Genomic DNA, 20,966 nt, shown 5'->3' with positions numbered 1-20,966 from the left:
CCTTCTATCCGCCTGACACTTCACTGGCTCCCGATCCACCTCTGTATCTATTTTACTTTATCTAAAGGAACTTCTCAGATCACAACCTACAACCAAAACACCTTCACTCCACAGATACTCACTGTCTCTGCCCCTCCAGGACCAAACTCCACACATTGGGGGATCACACTTTCTCAGCAGCTGCTCCACGGCTCTGGAACCCGCTTTCGGAGAACTTGATGGGGCCACAGACTGGACTGTTTCAAAAAGCAGTTAAAGAGATTTCTGTTCAGAGAAGTGTATTAATGGGACGGCTACTTTTGTTCATTTTACATGTTTTATAATTGCTTTTAATCTCCTTGTTTAGCACTTTGAGATTTGCCTACAATGTAAAATGCTTTATAAATAAAATGAATCATTTTATCATTAGAACTGCAGCTGTACGTTACCAGCAGACAATAAGCTAAATACAGAAAAAGTTCCATAAGTACACTCACTAAAGAGAAATATGAAGTGATAACAAGTTTATATTCTTTTCTTTTTCAAGTTAATCAGTGGTAGGTACAATCAATGTAGCTTTAACATATTTTCAAAATATTATAAATATCTGGTAGGTGTAAGAATATATTAGTAAAAATAATTACATAAAATATTAAGAAATAAAATAAATTAAAACTAATACACAACAACAGCTCAAAGACTTGGGCTTGTGCAGTTAAATATTTTTCAATATAATTAAAAAAATATAAGTAATAATTGATTTATTTTAAGTTTCCGTTTGATTAAATATAGAGTGTTCAATCAAAATCTGTTAGCTGTTCAGCTAATCATGACACTTCATGATGTGTTGAGCCAATCACACATTTTTCATCATCTGCAAGTTTTGGACCCTGAGCTGATGTGGTACCTACATTGAGGCTAGTGAGTGGAAGTTAGAAGGAAAAAAACGAGAGAGAAGAGCCATAAAAAAGGGGCAGTTTTCATAACTTTAATAAGTAAAAAACATTTGAAAACTTAAATGAGATTCTTCAAGACTTTAAACAATGAATTCATTAATCAATTAAGCATAGTTGGTTGACATTAAGGATGGATTACCTAATGGGTCACATCTTTGACCTAACAAAGATAGACATGTAGTTCAGTTTCAACAAGGGGGCAGTATTTTAAGTGGAATGACTATTTAAAACCCAGATGTTCACTTGATGAGCTAGGACAAGCACTAAACCAGGACAGGAGATCTACTGAACTGTTGTTGGTTTCAAAGGTAGCTGTGTTTCTGTCATTTGTAGAGTCTGACTCAGGGGCCTGGTGGCTCAATGAGTAGAGCATTGGGTTGGGATACAGAAGGCCGCAAGAATGAATTTCACCTTTCATCAAGGGCAACCTTGGTGTCGGTCCCGAACCCAGACAAAACTGGAGGCCTGCAGCAGGAAGGGTTTTGGCGTAAAAACTCATGCCAAATCAACATGCGGAACACCTTTCGCCGTGGCGACCACTGAAGGAACAAACCGAAAGCTGTGGATCTTTTGTCTTGAGTCTGCTGACTTTTTGAACCCTTAGGAGTCTAGGTTATATCTGGTCATTTTTAATACTTTCGATGTGGCCTTTATGATGTCATTAGTTAGTGTACATAGTGACAGTGTAATAACACATTGAAATGTTCTTCCTGCTGAGGTTGACATCAGCAGATTTGCCACGCGGTGGGTGGGACTTAGTGTTCCAGCTAAATATTTGCACAATTAAACACATGTTACCCATTTATCATAACTTTTACTGAACTCCAGTCTAGGAGTGAGAACACGAAGTCTAATAAATCAGCAATGACTTGTGGGATATGGAGTCTAAAAGAAAGAGGACTTACTAGAGTGAGCGAAGAGGAGAGTGGAGTCTGGAGGAGAGGCAGGGGTCTAGATTCTATGATGTACGAGGATAAGTAATTTTATGAGAGGGTAGGAAACGATGGGAAAGGGGGCCGCTGGGGAACATGTAGGGGTCTGTATCCATAATAGAGACAGGCCTGGCAGTGAGTGTGTAGAATTCTTTAGTGGTGAATCTCCAATCCCTGACATGAAGTCCAAAATCCCTTAAGTGACACTACTGTAGATCAAACTCCAATGACAAAAAGTGCATAAATCCAAGAATTGTCCCTTAATTCTGGACTCCCATAATCTCCTTTGGTGACATTAACGTGATTCACACATGAATCACATGAATTTGATACATATGAAAATCCCTTCAGTGAAGAGACATAGTGTAGTAAACCATCTCTTTACAATGAAATGTTTACAAGGACCTGTGATCATCTTGATTCTTCATGGGTAGTTACAGTTACTCACAAAACCAGAGTGTCGGGCAGAGTCAGGTCAATAAATGTAGCGGAGTCCAGACTGTAGACAGAAGGATGAACTCAATGAAGGCGTCTCCCGAGCGAGAGCAGAGCCTCTCGCGTACACGCGCGCATCACAGGGGACCCGGAGTGCAGGCGAGCGCAGGAGCTTCACACGTGGCTGCGAAAGGCGACGCGGAGCGTGCAGGTTTTCCTGTCCCTCACTCTGGGACAGCTCCGACACCTCTTTCGCTTTTTAAGTAGCTTCGTCGCCTGAGCGAGGACATGAGCGCGGCGGCAGCGGGAGCTCTGGGGAGCGCGGTCCTGGCGCGGACGTGCAGCTCCACGAGGGCCTTGCTTAGAGCTTCGAGGAAGAGGCGCCTCTTGTGTCGCTTGCCGGCCATCCACTCGGGGCGGGTTTCGCGCCACAACACGCAGGCGTTGTAAGCGGACACGTCCAGCATGTTGTGTTAGACGGCCACGGCGCGGTGGCCCTCCGACAGCTGTACGTCGCGATGAGCTTGTCCAAGTTGTCCACGCCGCCCTAGCACGCGTTGTAATCGAGCACAGCGCGAAGCCTCCTCCTCTCGCCTTCCTCGTCGCACACGTCGGGCCCTCGGTGGCACGTTCTCATGATCAGCACGTTCTTGCGTCTTTTGACGCAGGACACCAGGGTAACGAACCCCGAGAAGCTCAGCGGCCCGGGAGCTCCAGGAACTGCCGAGGAAGCCTTGGGCCTGCTGCTCTGGACTGTGCCCACGAGGCCCAGGCCCCTGTCGCGTGGATTCAGCGCGAGCTCGTACGAGTTTAAGAAGTCGTTGCACGTCACAGTGCGCTGAGCGCTGGGTCCGAGCCGCAGGGCTCGCCTTGTGAAAAATGCTTAAAAAAAATCCTAAAGTCCTGTTTGATACCATTACAAATATTGTCTCGCCCTCAGTTGCACAAATGTCTGTGTACTGTATCAGATTTTTTTTTTCTTCAGTAAAGTGCAGGACATCAGAGACAGTATTTATCCTTCCTAGTGCACCTAAACTAGAGGCTCTTGGACAAATTTCAAGCAGGTTTCCGGAAAATGCACTCAACAGAGTCAGCCCTTCTTAAAGTGTCATGTGACACTTTGATGGTGACGGACTCAGGCCAGTACACAGTGTTGGTTTTACTGGATACAATTGAACATGAAACTTGTCTCCAAATCTTATTGGTTTGTCTGGCTCTACACATGAGTGGTTTTCTTCCTATCTTACTGATATCACTTTTTCTGTTGTGATAAACCTGATCATGTCTGACACTATGCCTCTGTCATGTGTAGTACCACAGGGATCAGTTTTAGGTCCCTTGCTGTTTTTATTGAATATGACACCTTTTTCTCGGATTATTCAGCGTGTTAAGTATGTGTCTTATCACTTATATGGTGATGATATTCAGTTATACTGTTCTTTCAGAAAGTCTGAATTTCACTTGTTGTCTAGCTTGGTGGATATATAGAAGACCTCATAGTTCATGATAAGCAAATTTAATGTAAGATGTATTCACCAAACCATCAGTAAAGTACAATAATGAACCTCTCTAAACAATTCATAAGGTAAATGATATAATAGTATGCAAAGAATGAGAAGGTAAAATACGAAGAAAGACATAGATAACTGAAAAATTAACAATTAAAAAATGTAATAATCATTGAAGCAGCCGTCACCTCCTGTTTATAAAGTGGTATTATCTGTTTGGCAGTTTATTTTCATGGTTTGAGACAGAAAATAAGCTTTAGGTGCAAGATTCAAATTAATTAATTTCAGGGGAAAATGGTTTATGGATAGGTTCAAAGCCTGGACACACACAAACACATTTTCTCTTAAAAAGTTGATCTTTGGTCGATTGCTTGATGTTGGAGGATTCATTTTTCGGTCACCACTGTTTTAGCACTGGTGTAGCTGAGGCCCTTGTAGGTCCCTTTGGTGTTGAACCTCAGAACACTGTCATTGTAGCAGGTTATTTCCACTGTGCCAGTGTAGGGGAGATCCACGGTGGCTCTACCAATGGTGACATCGACAACCACAGTTTTCCTCGGAGGAACTTGAACTGGAAAAAAAAAGGTCTCCCTCCTCTCTTCTGAATTCTCTAACCCATAGGAGCTTTCTACGCCCATTGTTAAGCTAAACCCTGCAGAAACTTCCACAACCTCTGGAATTCCTGCTTTCACCCCTAAACTGAAGGTTGTTTCCAACTTGTTAGTCACAGACCATGATGATTTCTTGGTTACTGTTTTAGAGGTTTCTACTGTGTACGACTGAGTGACATCAGAATTGTTTGTGTAACTAAGAGATTTGATCTCTTCGGTAGCGACCTGTGGAATGACTTGATGCAGGGTGGGATAGTTGACATTGGTCAGCACAGTAGACTTGATGGTGTTGATGAATACAAACCCCAAACTATCAATGTCTGCGCCTGACCAGCCCATGAATCCTAAGCAAATTCCAGAACCTACGTCTATTGGGTACTCGGTTTTCAGTCCCCAATCTGTCATATATGCGAAGAATTCACGGCAGCGATTTGTCTTGAATTTGATGGCACCTAGACGGGTTCCAGCTCCGTTGCCCCACAGTGAGAGTGAGGAAATCTGCTCTCCATCTTCAAACTCAAACTGAGCAGGATTCCCAGCAGGCTGTCCAAACTGCTGACTTTGACCATCAGTCAGCCAAACCTGGATAGCCTTCACCTGCCACCCTCCAACCCACACCCATATCTTTTTCAGCGTGGCTCCAGTGGCTTCACCAGTGAAATCAAAGTAACTGCCTCCTTGTCCACCAATAATTAACACAGGTGTCAGGTAACACATGATCTTTAATCTAAAAAAGAAAAAGAATAAACACTTTACTCAACAAATGAAACGAATAATTTTATATTTTTAATATCAAGATTTATATGAGTTAGTGTTTCATGAATTTTACTTTGAAAATATAAAAATGTATATAAAACTTTGTAATGGTTCATGAGTTAAAACAACAATTTCTTTGTACTAGCTTCTCCATATACAGTAATTTTCCACGTTGAACAGTTTTTTGCAAATTGTCATAGTCCTTAGGACATTAGGACATTTTGATCTTAAACGCCATAGACAAAGCATTTGTTTGAAATAATAATGTAGATATTCTCTGATAAAGTGGTAACGCTCTGGCTATGTCGGTTGCCATTTTACCTTTCACATACTCTTGTGGTCATCAAAAAGCGCGTCAGATCGACCAGGTCAGGTGAAAATAATTGGAACCAGTTGCTTAGGCTTGTGTCAAGTTCTAATTTTGGGAATTGAAACTAACAAGGCTAAAACTAAATACAAAGTATCCTTAAGAAACAAATGCTAAACAATGTGTTGTGTGATGAATGCACTACATTCAGGTGAAAACCAAGTTTCATTGAACACAAGACCCAGTAGACTATCTGGCAGAAAAAAACTCAAATTAGAAACAAATATGAAGTTATACCAATGGACGGTAACGAGTATTTTCATAAATAATAATTGTGTCAACACTACTAGTTTAAATATCTCTTTTCTCATAGGATTTAGTTTGTACTAGTTATTTTATTGCCATTCTGCTTCATGCAGGTATTACTGCATGGAAAAAACAGGGCTCTCTAGCAATCATTGTTTCAACAAATATTTTAAGGTATATATACACTTATATAAGACATTTAAACCTTGATACTAAGAGAATATTTCAAAACAACTGTCTGATAAATTACTGGTAAATTAATGTTTTTATTAATTGTTGGTTCACAGGGACAGTTTGTGACAGTCCTAATAAAGAAATACCAACCATTGGGTTTAGCTGAGTTAACTGCACACAATAAACTGTCGGTCTTCCACGAGGTGACAGGTGTCATGTGCAATGATCTTGGCAGAAAGTTTGAGTCCGTTATCACAACATCGAATCTAATCAAGCATAATCCTGGCAATGTTTAGGGAACGATAACACAAAAACTTCATATACAGATTGAAATTTTCAGATATTAGAGATACTTACAGCAAAGTTGTAAGCAGCTGGGCAGCTGTGAACTTCCAGCAGTAAAAAGGGTGTCTCCCTGTGAACCAGCAGAAAAATCTGTTCTCTCTCTTACATAGAGCTCAAGATTAGTACCCTGGTCAAGGAAGCTTTACCCTTAATAGACATGTTCATATTAGATATCATCAATCTATCTTTAGAAACAGGCTATGTACCACAGGCCTATAAGGTAGCTGTAATTAAACCACTACTTAAAAAACCCTGTCTTGATCCAGGTGTTTTAGCCAATTACAGACCAATATCTAATCTCCCCTTTATTTCTAAAATAATTGAAAAAGTAGTTGCAAAACAATTATGTGATCACCTTCATAGGAATAATTTGTATGAAGACTTTCAGTCAGGATTTAGAGTTCATCATAGTACAGAAACAGCACTGGTAAAAGTCACCAACGATCTTCTCATGGCCTCAGATACTGGACTCATCTCTATACTTGTTCTGTTAGATCTTAGTGCTGCATTCGATACCATTGATCATAACATTTTATTACAGAGACTGGAACATGAAATTGGGATTAAAGGAACTGCACTAGGTTGGTTTAAATGTTATCTGATAGATTTCAATTTTTTCATGTTAATGATGAATCCTCCATGCACACAAAGGTTAGCTATGGAGTTCCACAAGGTTCTGTGTCAGGACCAATACTTTTTACTTTATATATGTCTCCTTTAGGCAACATTGTTAGAAAACACTCCATAAATTTCTGAAAATTGAAGTCATAGTATTTGTTAAGTTCTCTCTATACATCATTATAGTCTTGTCATTATTGAGTGAAGTGCCTTCAGATGACTTTGTAAATTTTATACTTTTGCAAGTTACTGTATATTGATGTCAGTGTTTTTGATAATCTCGCTTTTCTGTCTTTCCAACACTGATGTAATCAGGTAATAGAAGTTGGGAATCAATACACAAAAACTGACAAAAAACTTAGACAGGAGTCAATAAAACAGACCAAGTATGCCGTCGAACGATTACTACTTTGGCACTGATACAGTTGGTGAAGAATTAAGACATGTAATCAAGTTGTGACAGGATCAGGCTCGTCTGAAATTTCACAAGAGTTAAATGTGGTACAGTGACCAACAGTGTGAGGGTGATAAAGGAAAAATAAGGTCTGAAGCTTTGATTGAACATACATAGTAAAAACTGCTGCATATGTAACCGGTAATGATAAAAAGCTGGGTCACACGTCAAGTTAACTGTTGCAAAAGAGTTGTGTCCATTGTTAAATCTATTCAAAAATGATTGCACAGCACTTTTCCAATAGTTATGAACTGGCTTTAAATTTTGATAATAGGAGATATGGACAACTTATGCAACCGTTTTCTATCTTGATACTTCGCGGCTTAATCATGCGAGGTTCTGGCACATTTTTTGTATTTGTCCTCTGCTCAGTGACAGTAAACCCAGTGTTGTTTCTTTGGAAAGGAAAAACCTGAAATACCAGAATAGGGAGGTATAAATAAAGATGACATGTATAAAGCCTTTTTCTGTCTTCCTTTAAATCTATTTCAGTGGTTTCTTCTTAAACTCCTTTACTTCTTCAGCAATCTTTACTTCCCCGGCAATTTGCAAAGTCAGAGCCAGAGCTTGAAAGGTGTTATTTAAAAGTTTGAAACGTACACTTTCTCACGATCAATCTGCAGTTCAGCTTCAAAGCACATCATCAGAGATGCAATAAAGGACGAGGATGTTTGACTTACAGACAAAGACAAATTTTATATGAATGACTAATAGATGATGCCATCATTTTGTAGAAAAAAAACAAGCAATGTACATAATTGTTTTGCAACTACTTTTTCAATTATTTTAGAAATAAAGGGGAGATTAGATATTGGTCTGTAACTAGCTAAAACACCTGGGTCAAGACAGGGTTTTTTAAGTAGTGGTTTAATTACAGCTTCCTTATAGGCCTGTGGTACATAGCCTGTTTCTAAAGATAGATTGATGATATCTAATACGAACGTGTCTATTAATGGTAAAGCTTCCTTGAGCAGTCTAGTTGGAATCTGAAATGTAACACTTGACACATCTAAACCCCCCAGGGATCAACAAAGTCTTATCTTGGAACCTCCCCGACCTCCTGGCCAACTTGAGCTCTATTTAAGAGAAAGAACAGATTCTTGAGGAGTCTAGTTGGAATAGGGTCCAGCAGACAGGTTGTTGGTTTAGATGAGGTATAGACAGGCTTTTCCCAACTCTGACCATAAATTGAACGAGACTGCCTGAACTGTGGATAATTGGTTACTCTGACTGATGTACATTTATCTTTGTCTGTTGTCATTATTTGATGTGTTCTATTTTGGTCTATTCTTATTTTATGTCCTATGTCACTTAAGCATCTGCTGTAGTGGAATTTTCCCCTAATTGCTGTATAGTCCATTATTGTAAATTTAAATGTTATTAGAAAATGGTCAGACAGAAGAGAGTTATGAGGAAATACTGTTAAATTATCAGTATCCATGCTGTACGTAAGGACAAGGTTTAGGGTTTGTCTAAAACAGTGAGTGGGATTATTTACATAATTCTGAAGTGGAAGGAAAACTATAAATGGTTACCAAAATCCTTTACAATTCTTTTATGTTTAGGGTTGTTGTCCTGCTGAAAGGTGAACCTCCTCCCCAGTCTCAAGTCTTTCGCAGACTAACAGGTTTTCTTCTAAGATCATCCTGTATTTGGGTCCATCCATCTTCCCATCAACTCTGACCAGCTCCCCTGTCCCTGCTAAAGAAAAACATCCCCACAAGACGATGCTGCCACCACCATGTTTCACGGTGGGGGTGGTGTGTTCAGGGTGATGTGCAGGGTGAGGTTTCTGCCACATATAACATTTTGCATTTAGGCCACAAACTTCCATTTTGATCTGACCAGAGCACCTTCATCCACATGTTTGCTGTGTCCCTCACATGGCTTATGGGGACTTCTTATGTCTTTCTTTCAACAATGGTTTTGTTCTTGCCACTCTTCCAATCTTGGACAGATTCTCCCACCTGAGCTGTGGATCTCTGCAGCTCCTCCAGAGTTAACATGAGCCTCTTGGCTGCTTCTCTGATTAATGCTCTGCTTCCCCAGCCTGTCAGTTTAAGTGGAATTCATGTTGTCCTACTTACGTGTATATTTAAATTAGTATTAGGACCCAAAAGCAGGGGAAAAATGTCCAAAGGCACAGAATGTCCAAAGGAATGTTTACAGAGGAGGACAGACAACAAGGAACAGTGGGGAGCGCTGGCTATAAATACACAGGGGCACAGGTTAACACAATCAGGGTTAACAAGGAGAGGAAAGAAGCTAAAGTGACTAACAATAGGAAGTGGTGCTGAGGGATAACAAAATGAATACCTGAAGTAAAACTGGAAACGAGACCGTGACACACGTCTTGGTAGGTTTGCAGTTGTGCCACACTGTTTCCATTTTTGGATGACAGATTTTAAAATGCTCTGTGAGACGTTCAAAGCTTTGGATATTTTCTTATAATCTAATCCTGCGTTAAACTTCTCCACAACTTTATCCGTGACCTGTCTGGTGTGTTCCTTGAACTTCATGATGCTGTTTGTTCACTGATGTTCTCCAACAAACCTCTGAGGGCTTCACAGAGCAGGTATCTTCAATATGAGATTAAAGGACACACAGGTGGACTCTATTTACTGATTAGACTCCTGGAGGCAACTGCTTACATTGGAACGAATGCCTTCAGAAGTCACCTAATGGTTCCAAATTTACAGTGGAACCGATAGCTTTTTAGTTAGTTTAGCATTTTAGTTGGGGGGCTATTGGAGAAAAGGGGGCTGAATATGTGGGGCAGACCACACTTTTCAGATATTTATTTGTTAAAAGATTTTGAAAACCCATTTTTCATTTTCCTTCCACTTAACAATTATGCACCACTTTGTGTTGGTCTATGACATAAACTCTCAATAAAATGTAATTAAGTTTGTGATTGTAACGTGAAAAAATGTGGAAAAGTTCAAGGGGTATGAAACTTTTGCAAGGCCCTGTATGTAACGCTGTTAGCTGTGTAAATAGTGTTCTCAAGATGAGCAGCACAGTGTGAAAGTCATTTATTATCTTGGCAAGAATATTTTTAATTGAAGACCGATTAATTTTCCAACATGTTCTGACATATCCACCACACACAGTTTTCCAAACGGCACCTCAGCCCCACAGCTATTTTCTCACGTAGATTTCTTTTTAAGTTGAGTCATTGTTACTGGATGGTGTTCATGAATTCGGACTTTTTTCTCAATTTAAAGTAAAAATTTTGAATTTAAAGTCAGACTTAATTAAAGTTTCTTTAATTCTGTCTTTACTGTCAGAATTTTAAGAGCAAAAGTCAGAACAGTTATATTTTTTAAATAATGACACTTCAACTTCTTCTGAATTTTCTGAAGTTTTTATTAAGAGAAAGAAGGTTAGTATCTCATTTCTTTTTTACCCAAGACCTGTCTTGAAGTGCACATAACACAGAGGCGCAAAGTTCTCCACAGCTGAGCAACTTTCTGTGTTTTTACTTGTTTAGAAAATGACCTAGAACTTTGGCCACCATAAGAACCATCTGTTCTTATAAAGGACTCCAGTACGACTCCACTACCAACTTTGACCTCAATAAAAAACACATAGTAGAATTATCAACTTTCTGACAGTTTCAACCTGTAAACAGCTTTGCTTTGCTATTTATGCTGTAGCACACCCTGCACGGCCCTTCAGCCTTCAGGCAGTCTTCTTCAGGAAATCACAACTCTTCACTGACTGGTCAGAAGGTGAAACCCAGAAACTTTAACAGCTCCTATTTACATTAAGATAATTTAAGGATCATGTTTTTATTACAAAAATAATAGTTACCAATGGTTAAACATCTATTTTCTTAACCATGTATCCTGTTCAAGGTCACAGGGGGCCTGGAGCCTGTCCCAGCTGTCATTGGGTGTAGGCCCTGGACAGGTCTCCAGTAGGCTGAGATAGGGTAACTATCTGTCTGGTGTTCAGAAAATAACCTGACACCAAATTTCCACTAAACAGAGGAACTCATCATGGACTTCAGGTGACACAGGCAACACCACACCCCCCTCCTCAATGACAGAGAACCTGTGGAAACTGTCACCTTCAGATTTCTGGGCACCCACTTCTCTGATGATCTCTAGTGGACTTCCAATAAACTTGAAATCCAGCCTTTGCTGTATTTTGAAAAACTGAGCCACTTTTCAATGTTTTGATAATTGCTCACCCTAAAAACATTTTTACAGTAAGAAATAGTAATATAATGGCCACGACAGCATTAGTCTCAATGTTACACTCTGACGAGGCCCATTTCAATATCTTTGGCCTGCGTTACTTAAATGTAGCCGTTTATAAAATTTCAATTTGATGTGACAGTCTTGGCAACTTCTGTTACAAGTTTGTGAAAAAATGTATGTTAGCTTATCTAGTTAACATTGGCACCAGTCAGTACAGCTAGTGTCCATGACACTAATCATAAAGCTGTCAGTGCAAAATTAACATTTCTAATCGTAACACTTGTGAAAAGGAGCTGTCTTTTGCGGTGCGCACTATTCTTTCAACGCAAGGAAAAAATAATCCCAGCCAAAACCCTGTCATCTGGTCTGAAGCAGGAACATCCGGTTAGTGAACGGATCCCATGTTACCAGAAGTGGTGCTTTTTACTTTAAAGCAAACTAAAAACAGCCTCTGATGGAAAATCTAAAATTTGGATCGATCCAATATAGAAACATTGCTTAGATGAATGACACAGTCATTTCACTTCTTCCGTGTACAATGTTGCTAGTATTGAGAAAGATAATGTTCAATTCAAAATCTGGTATCATATAAAAGTAAAATATTGTACTTGTCATTAAATATCAAAACATTTTTCCTCTCACTTGTAACAGTCTGTAACTGGACGTTCACACATTTCAGCTGCACATTTAATAAGCCAGAAATGCTGCTGAACATCAGCCTCTGTGCTCTTCAGGAGCAACAGCAGCTCAGCTGTGTGACAGTTCAACCACAGCTACAGAGCCAATCAGGAGCATTTTTACTCCAGTAGAAACCAAAACAGTCAGTTTACTATCAAATATAGAGGAATTAGTAGGTGAAAAAAAGTTACCATAAGTTATCAGGATAAAAAAAAAAAGAAAATAATAAAACAATTCAACATAGTTGTAAGTATTTAATCGTGGCAACTAGAAAACAAGTGCTAGTCGAAGAAGAGTAAATAATCATTACAACAAACCCACAGAACTGCAGGTTCGCCAGGTACAGCCAAACACATTGAAGCCATATGTGTTCAAACCCAATAAGTCTTCATCATCTCAATATTTGGTAGAGATCAGCTTGTTTACTAGTTGTTTATTGGAATCTATTAAGCTTCATAAAGGAACAGTGGGTTTCCATCTCCTGTAAATGTGGTTCTTGGTGACCCTGAACTCACAGGAAAAAAAAAAAAAAAAAGACCCTAAACAATTATTTACCAACTAATTAATTCCACAGACTGTCAACCAACTGCCAATGGATGGGTTACTAAATGTATCTTCCAAACTCATGTTATTTATTTCATGTTATTCATCTAAATGAATGACCAACAATACAAAACGACAAAAAACAAAACAACCCCAACAACTATATGTTAAATTACCAAAAGCAGACTGAAAAAGACGAAACCCAACCCGATGTTCAGCAGGGTCACTAGCTAATATAACTTGCCACACCAACAATGAACAATCTAATTCACACAATAGTGCAAAGTACTATACAGATACAGTTCAATTAATACTACAGTCCTTTAAACACATTTACTGCTCTGATCTCTGATCTCTCTGTTTAAGTAGTTTTGTGATTTAGGGGAGTTACTTTAACAGTGATGAATCTTTATGCAATAAATTATTTTCAGTTTTAGATTTTTTTTATCATTTAGATTACTTTGCACGGCTCTATTTTCACTTTGACATGAGTCATTTTTTGTAAACTGTAGTCAAAAGAAGCCAAATGAAATGGACCATGATCCCCTGTTGTTAAAAAAAAAACTTTTCTATGAGTTCAATGCAGTGAGAGGCTCAACAGAAAATGATATCACCTGGGACGAAGCCAAAATATGTTATTATCATGGCAGTTGTGGCTGATAATCACTGATGATCACCTCTGATCTGCTTTTCACTTTGCAGGACAAAGCTGGATTTATTGAAGACAATACAAAGCTATGAGTACAGTTCTCATCAAGGTCACTTACATGTCCTGGCACAACACTTAATGTTCAGTTCTGGTTTCAGAAATAAATGAAACAGAAAATACCACGTAACACCAGGGAGAATTTTTGCTGTGGGGAAAAAGACGTGGACACACAAACTCATTTTCTCTTCAAAGTTGATCTTTGGTCAATTGCTTGATGTTGGAGGATTCATTTTTCGGTCACCACTGTTTTAGCACTGGTGTAGCTGAGGCCCTTGTAGGTCCCTTTGGTGTCGAACCTCAGAACACTGTCATTGTAGCAGGTTATTTCCACTGTGCCAGTGTAGGGGAGATCCACGGTGGCTCTACCAATGGTGACATCGACAACCACAGTTTTCCTCGGAGGAACTTGAACTGGAAAAGACAAGCGCTCTGTTTTCTCTTCTGAATTCTCTAACCCATAGGAGCTTTCTACTCCCATTGTTAAGCTAAACTCTGCAGAAACTTCCACAACCTCTGGAATTCCTGCTTTCACCCCTAAACTGAAGGTGGCTTCCAACTTGTTAGTCACAGACCATGATGATTTCTTGGTTATTGTTTTAGAGGTTTCTACTGTGTACGACTGAGTGACATCAGACTTGTTTGTGTAACTAAGAGATTTGATCTCTTCGGTAGCGACCTGTGGAATGACTTGATGCAGGGTGGGATAGTTGACATTGGTCAGCACAGTAGACTTGATGGTGTTGATGAAGACAAACCCTAAACTATCTATGTCTGACCCTCCCCTGCCCAGAACTCCCAAGCAAATTCCAGAACCGACGTCTGCTGGGTACTCGGTTTTCAGTCCCCAATCTGTCATATGTGCGAAGAATTCACGGGAGCGATTTGTCTTGAATTTGATGGCACCTAGACGGGTTCCAGCTCCGTTGCCCCACAGTGAGAGTGAGGAAATCTGCTCTCCATCTCCAAACTCAAACTGAGCAGGATTCCCAGCAGGCTGTCCAAACTGCTGACTTTGACCATCGGTCAGCCAAACCTGGATAGCCCTCACCTGCCACCCTCCAACCCACACCCATATCTTTTTCAGCGTGGCTCCAGTGGATTCACCAGTGAAATTAAAGTATCTGCCTCCTGTCCACCAATAAATTGCACAGGTGTCAGGTAAGACATGATCTTTCTGGTGTGATGTGAATCTGAAAAAAGAACAACAATACTAAATATCCCACTTAGGCAAAACTAATAAATAGATAGAAATAAATAGAGTACCTTGAACATTTTTAGTACTACCTTCTCCATATACAGTAATTTTCCATATTCAACAGTTTTTCTGGATAGTCTGTAAATGGCATTTTCCTCTTAAAGGTCACAGACAAAGGATTTGTTTAAAACCATAATGTTGGTCACTTGCACCATAAACATTTTGATAAGGACAAAAAAAGATGCTTATATTGTGTAATGCGCTGCAGAGTCGCTCTGGCTACGTCAGTCACCTTGAAGGAGCTTTTTTCGCTTAGTTTTAGTTAAAAAGAGGCAGAAGTCTGGGCCCACTGCTTATGTTTGTGTCAAGTTTTAATAGTTTTTTACTATTAATAATATTTTTTAATAGTTTTTAGTTTTTTATGTAACAAAAATGTAGCAGCAAGACAACATGGAAATGCAAGGAAGTTTAACATGCAGTATATCTAATACTGCATTTGGAAAAAAAAACTTTTGAACTACTTTTGTAATAGACTACAACCACAAATGTAACCATAGTAACTGTGCACTACAAAGTTGGGTAATTGCCCCCAAATGAAGAGAAATTAGGAATATTTAAATACAGGACGAAAATGATACCATCACAGACAAAAACTGGGCTAAAGTGCACTTTGTGTTTTTGACTAAAATTTTAAAACTTGGATTAAAACTAATATACATCTTTGTTAAAACAAAGCTAGAATCAGGAGCCAAAATTTACACTGGTGATGTTGATGGTGCAGAGCTCCTTAAAGTTCTGGGTATGAAGCTTCATGCTTAGACTTACTACTTTGTTTCAAAGTAAAAGTTTAGTGCAGAAGATACTAAGACTGCAGGTATATGCAGTGTGTGTGGTTTATCTTTACTTAAACTCAACTTAAACATGAATTAGATATTATGCTTTGAGTTGTTGTTGATGGTTTTGCATGTGCATGGTGTTTCATAAATGACAATTCAATGTGTTACTATGGTGGGAGACAAAGTCATTGAGTCCTTATGTTACAATTAGGACACACGCAGACATTCTGTCACTGGCCTGCTGTCAGCATGGACACTACATGTTATATTCCCACATTAGAAATATGTTAAGTTTGCAAATACTGATTTCTTTCAAATTGTGTTTTGTCTGATTTCTTTTATTTTTCAGTTTAGTAGAAACAACAATTAGATCGACGGTGAAAGATCAGATTATATCATCCAAGCAAACAATGTGCAGTCACACAACTGGACAATGATGCAGTATTTGTCATAAATAATAACCAATTCTTGTTTTTATTTTGCTACAGGATTTAATCTGTGAAATACACTAGTTATTTCTGTTTTAACCATGTTAATTAATGCATTTATTTAATACTGGTTATTTAGTGCCTTTCTGCTGTGTGCATACATTACTGCATGGAAAAGTCATTGTTTAAATATATTATAATATAATATTTTAAGGCATCTATACACTTTAAACTTTAACACTAAGAACATTTCAGAGTAACTGTCTTTGTCTCCATCCTGTTCCCTGTGTTTAGTTTGTTTTCTCCAGCTTCACTTCCTGTCTCCAGCTTTTATTTTGTAGCTGATTATTTTCACCAGCTCCCCTGTGCTTTTAAACTGCGCTTTCACCTCAGTTCCCTGTCAGTTGGTCTTTGTTGTTGTGTTGCATGTTTCTGGACAGCAAACCTCTGGATCTTTTTCTTGTTTGGACGGTTTCTCTGCTCTGCCTTAATGTTCAGTTTTACTGTGTGTATTTAGCTGTTATCTTTACTGCAAGTGTTTTTCTCCTTTTATTAGACGCAAGTTTCAGCTATTTTCTCCACCTAGTCCCTACAATAAAATCCCCTAACAATAAACCCTCGTTTTGCCGTCTCCTTACTTGGGTCTTTTAATACCAAATACTAAATCTGTGACATAAATTAATGTCTTTAATAGTTATAGGTTCACAGTAACAGTTGATGACAGAGTTAACTGGACACAAACTGTCTTCCATAAGGTGACATGTATTATGTGCAAAGATTCTGGCAGAAAGTTTGTGTCTGTTATCACAAAATCCAATCATAATCAAGCTCAATCCTGGAAAACAGTTAAGCGACGATAACACAAAAAATTCATATACAGATTAACAATCTCAGATATACTTACAGCAATGTTGCAAGGAGCTGGGCAGCTGTGAGGTTCCAGCAGAAAAACTGGCTCCCTGTGAACCAGTAGTTAGAAAGACTGTGTTTTCTTTCTTAAATAGAGCTTTAGTTGACCAGGAGGAGGCGGCGTTTTTGAGATAAGACTTTGTTGATCCCTGAGAGGTTTCTGTGTGTCTAGTGTTACATTTCAGAAATGTCTGGGCCCTATTTTTTCCCACTTAATAATGGGCTATCAGCCAATCATATACAGATTGTCTTGATCTGCATATCAAACTTCCTATATTGATGTGCTCTTTGGTATATGTGTGTATGTATATATAACCGTCATCCTATTAAAAAAAAAAGTATATATTTATTTTTAATAGGATGACGGTTGTCTCTTTTTTGAACATACTGCAAAATGCTATAAATCAGGACTAAGGGGACATTAATTTAGAGAAAACCCCAATTCTGGTAGTTGAGGTTTTTCCGTTTCAAAGAAATAAACAACTTTAATAACAACTTTAAAACTGCAAGTGTAAACCTGTCACTGGGCAAAGTACACAGGAGCCTGTCATTACCGTTCAAATCATATCAAACCTTCGAAGCTATTCTGAAACCAGTTCATAGGTATTGGAGAAGTGATGTGCTTCCACTTTCTCGTGGATATGAATATGGTCACACAAATTGTTGCAATAGCTAAGTTAGATGTCACAACCTGATTTCACATCCTCATTCATGATTAACTGCATCGGTGCCTAAGTAGTTATTAATGCTTCAGGGTCCCACTTTGTTGTTTATTTGTTCTTTTCTGCATTACATCCCTCTTCTACTGAATGATTAGATCAGTGCTATCGCCCAATACTTTTACCAGGACCTGGAGAGCAATGGCAGTCATGTGCAGGAACAATAAAACAACATAGGTAAGGAATTTTAAATGTGGTTTCGTTGTGATGAGCTTTACGATTGGATGATAGGTCCACATGCAGGTCTTGGAGAAATAAGAATAGAATTTATGGTCATTAAACAATACTCTGCCAATCAACAGTGCACAGTAAGAGATTTAAATGTGACAAAATGAAATAAGGCAAACAACATTAAATATACACAATATTCACAATATTAGTTTTAAACAAGTATAAAAATAAAGTAGAGAGTTGATTGATGCAGAGAAGACTGCATCATTGCATCTATCAAGCTGGAAATTGAAGGGGTGAGGGTTATGCCCCACAGGTAGGATGTGAGGAAAACTGACCTGAGACTGAACTGATTCCCACCATTTTGTCTGTACTTGAAGAATCAAATTGACAGATGTGCTTAGCAGTGTTCACACTAAACCTGCCCACTGGATTTATGAGTGAACCTCATCAGACTGAGGAAAAAAGGTTAATTAAAAACACAGAAAATCAGCCAGACGCACTGCTCATCTAGATGACATATTTTTTCATTCTAAAACCAAGACCCTTCTATATATTGTCCACACTCTTTGGAGTCTCCTTAATTCCACTTCAATTGTCAAGCATGTGCAGATCACTATATGAGGAATGCAGAATTGAGAAATAAAATTAGAGAATTGATTAGATATAGAAAGGCTGCCAGTGTGTCTGGCTGGGGAGTGTTTGCTGATCCAGGCTGCTGATGGACAACTAAGCAAATGTGAGTAGAGAAGTTTTAGTGTTGGCTCAAGTATCTGTATGCAGATTGTGGACAACACACTGATTTAATGACCCAAATGACCCGAACAAACCATCCATTCACTGTTCTCTCCAAACTAGTTTGACAGGAAGCAGTAAAGTTGCCTTTTAAAGACAGATTGCTATGGGGTAAAAGGGTTGAGCAACTCTTCTCCAATAGCAATAAGCAGGTTTCAGACCAGAGGAGGTTTCACATAACTTTGTCACGTTAGATTAAGTTATTTGAGAAGAGTTGTGAGACCTGTTTTATCTTGTTTAAAACAAAAATGTGTAATTTATTTAGTATGAGCTTGAGGCTGGATATCAGTCCCCTCTGGTCTGTCCAGCCCTGGTGTTAAACAGCTTTGCTTTGCTATTTACGCTATACCACACCCTGCACGGCCCTTCGGCCTTCAGGCAGTCTTCTTCAGGAAATCACAGCACATACGGATGCTTGAAAACTTGCTATTCAAACAGAAATTGTTGCTCTTCACTGACTGGTCAGAAGGTGAAACCTACAAACTTCTCAACACTTGAATCACTATATAAATATGAATATAATCCAACTACCATGAAGCAACTGCAAAATATAGTAAAACTCTCGTGGACTTGACAAAGCCTTAATGAGGAAGATCCAGCAGTGGCTGCACTTTACATAGCTTGTGTTGTTTTGTAGCACCATGGTTCTGGAGGAACGTTATCTTGTTTCCACTGTGTACTGTGTACTATGAACCGTGTACTATGTACTGTGTACTGTGTACCACTGTGTTTAGTAGAAATGACGATAAAAGCCACTTGACTTGACTGGACTTGACTTGACTTGACTTGACCCCCCCAACACGCATAGATACACACAAAACCCACATCATCACATCCAATTTATTACCCTCTACTGCAATACAATGTGCACTGTGCACTTCAATAGGTTTTAGCTCTATCATTGCACAAGTCCACCATAATGCCCACAATATTGTGTTACTTTTTAATTTGTATATTTATTGTAATTTATATTTAATGTTGTGTGCTTTATTGTTAGTAGCCCATATTGCATTTGAGAAATATCATCCAATCATAAAGCTCATCATAGCCAGAGCACATTTAAAACACCTATGTTGACTTATTCAAAGATTCCCTGCCAATTTCCGTCGTTGCATTCTATGCATCACATGGTGAAATTATGGGATAATAATAGAGACAAGGAGCTTCAGTGTAAAGATCTTTGGTAAAACAAAAATAAGCTACTAACTAGGAAATCTAGGAAAAATACTTTTTTGTTAGTGCGTCTTACTTTAAACTCTGAAGTTTTATTAAAAATGTATGATTTCATTTAATTAATTTATGAACAACATCCAATAACAATGACTCAACTTCCAGAGTTGTGTGCAAACAGCTGCAGGGGCCGAGGTGCCGTTTGGAAAGGGTTGTGTGGTGAATGTGTGAGAACATGTTGGCAAATTTCTTCTTGCTGAGAAAAGAAATATGATGGTCACACACTGGTTTGCTCATCCTGTGTGAACACTGTTCACACAGCTGGCAGTTTATAGGACTGTTACATACAGTACAGAAAAACAATATAAACAAAATATACGTGCATATATGCAAATACAATATGGCCTCTCATTTAGTTAGTGTGCAATGTTAGTGTCTAACATGAAATATTAAAATCATATGTACTAATTTCCAGAGCATGTAATGCCTGTGTTATGTACGTACGTCCATGTCAATGTCTTTAATCTTGATTTTCTGTCTTTCCAGCACTGATGTAATCACTCAGTAGAAGATGGGAGTCAATACACAAACAGAAACAGGAGTCAATAAAATGAACAGCGGAAAGAAGAAACAATAGACAGTGCGTGACTTTGAAGAATTATTAACCTCTGATGCAGTTAGTGAAGAATGTGAAATCAGGTTGTGACTCGATCAGGCCTGTGTGAGGTTTCACAACAGCTCAGAGTGTTGAGAATTTGGTGTGGGACAGTGGCCGACAGCGTGAGGGTGATGAAAACAAAGTGAGCTCTTGAGTGAAGCCTCGAATGAATGTGCACAGTAAAACTCAAACTGCAAATGTAGAGGCGACACACCTCAACAGGTAACGATAAAAAGCTGGTTGCACATCTAACTTAGCTATTGCAGAAGAGTTGTGCGACCAAGTTTTAATCTATTAGAAAATAGATGCACAATTCTTGTCAAATAGCTTCAAATGTTTAATAGTAGATATTGACCTGAGTCTTGTGCAATCAAAAGTCTTCTTAGGGGGATGTCCCTGCTCAAGAAATGGACTGGCATTTTCTGTGAGTTGTTGGTCTGGTTCCTGTCAGTTTAAGTAGCCTTTGTCCTCCTGCTTATATAGTGCTTTTATCTGAAGCACTTTGCAATGTCTCATCTCATGTACGCAATCACTCACACTTTTGCACACCAGTGATGGCAGCAGCC

General features: G+C 38.8%; 1 protein-coding gene and 2 pseudogenes across 1 annotated transcript; all 3 read right to left on the bottom strand.

Moving 5' to 3' along the window:
• Positions 1 to 825: 825 nt before the first annotated feature.
• On the bottom strand, positions 826 to 3,526 carry LOC137139319 (uncharacterized; annotated as a pseudogene).
• Positions 3,527 to 4,004: 478 nt separating this feature from the next.
• LOC137140256 (aerolysin-like protein) lies at positions 4,005 to 5,153 on the bottom strand. Its single transcript, XM_067528494.1, has one exon. The coding sequence runs from the start codon at positions 5,136 to 5,138 to the stop codon at positions 4,197 to 4,199; it is 942 nt and encodes a 313-aa protein (XP_067384595.1). The 5' UTR covers positions 5,139 to 5,153; the 3' UTR covers positions 4,005 to 4,196.
• Positions 5,154 to 12,526: 7,373 nt separating this feature from the next.
• On the bottom strand, positions 12,527 to 14,686 carry LOC137139645 (aerolysin-like protein; annotated as a pseudogene).
• Positions 14,687 to 20,966: the final 6,280 nt, after the last annotated feature.

The sequence above is a fragment of the Channa argus genome, chromosome 13 (genome assembly GCF_033026475.1).
Source record: "Channa argus isolate prfri chromosome 13, Channa argus male v1.0, whole genome shotgun sequence".
Taxonomy (NCBI): domain Eukaryota; kingdom Metazoa; phylum Chordata; class Actinopteri; order Anabantiformes; family Channidae; genus Channa; species Channa argus.
This window is presented reverse-complemented; position numbering and strand designations above follow the sequence as displayed.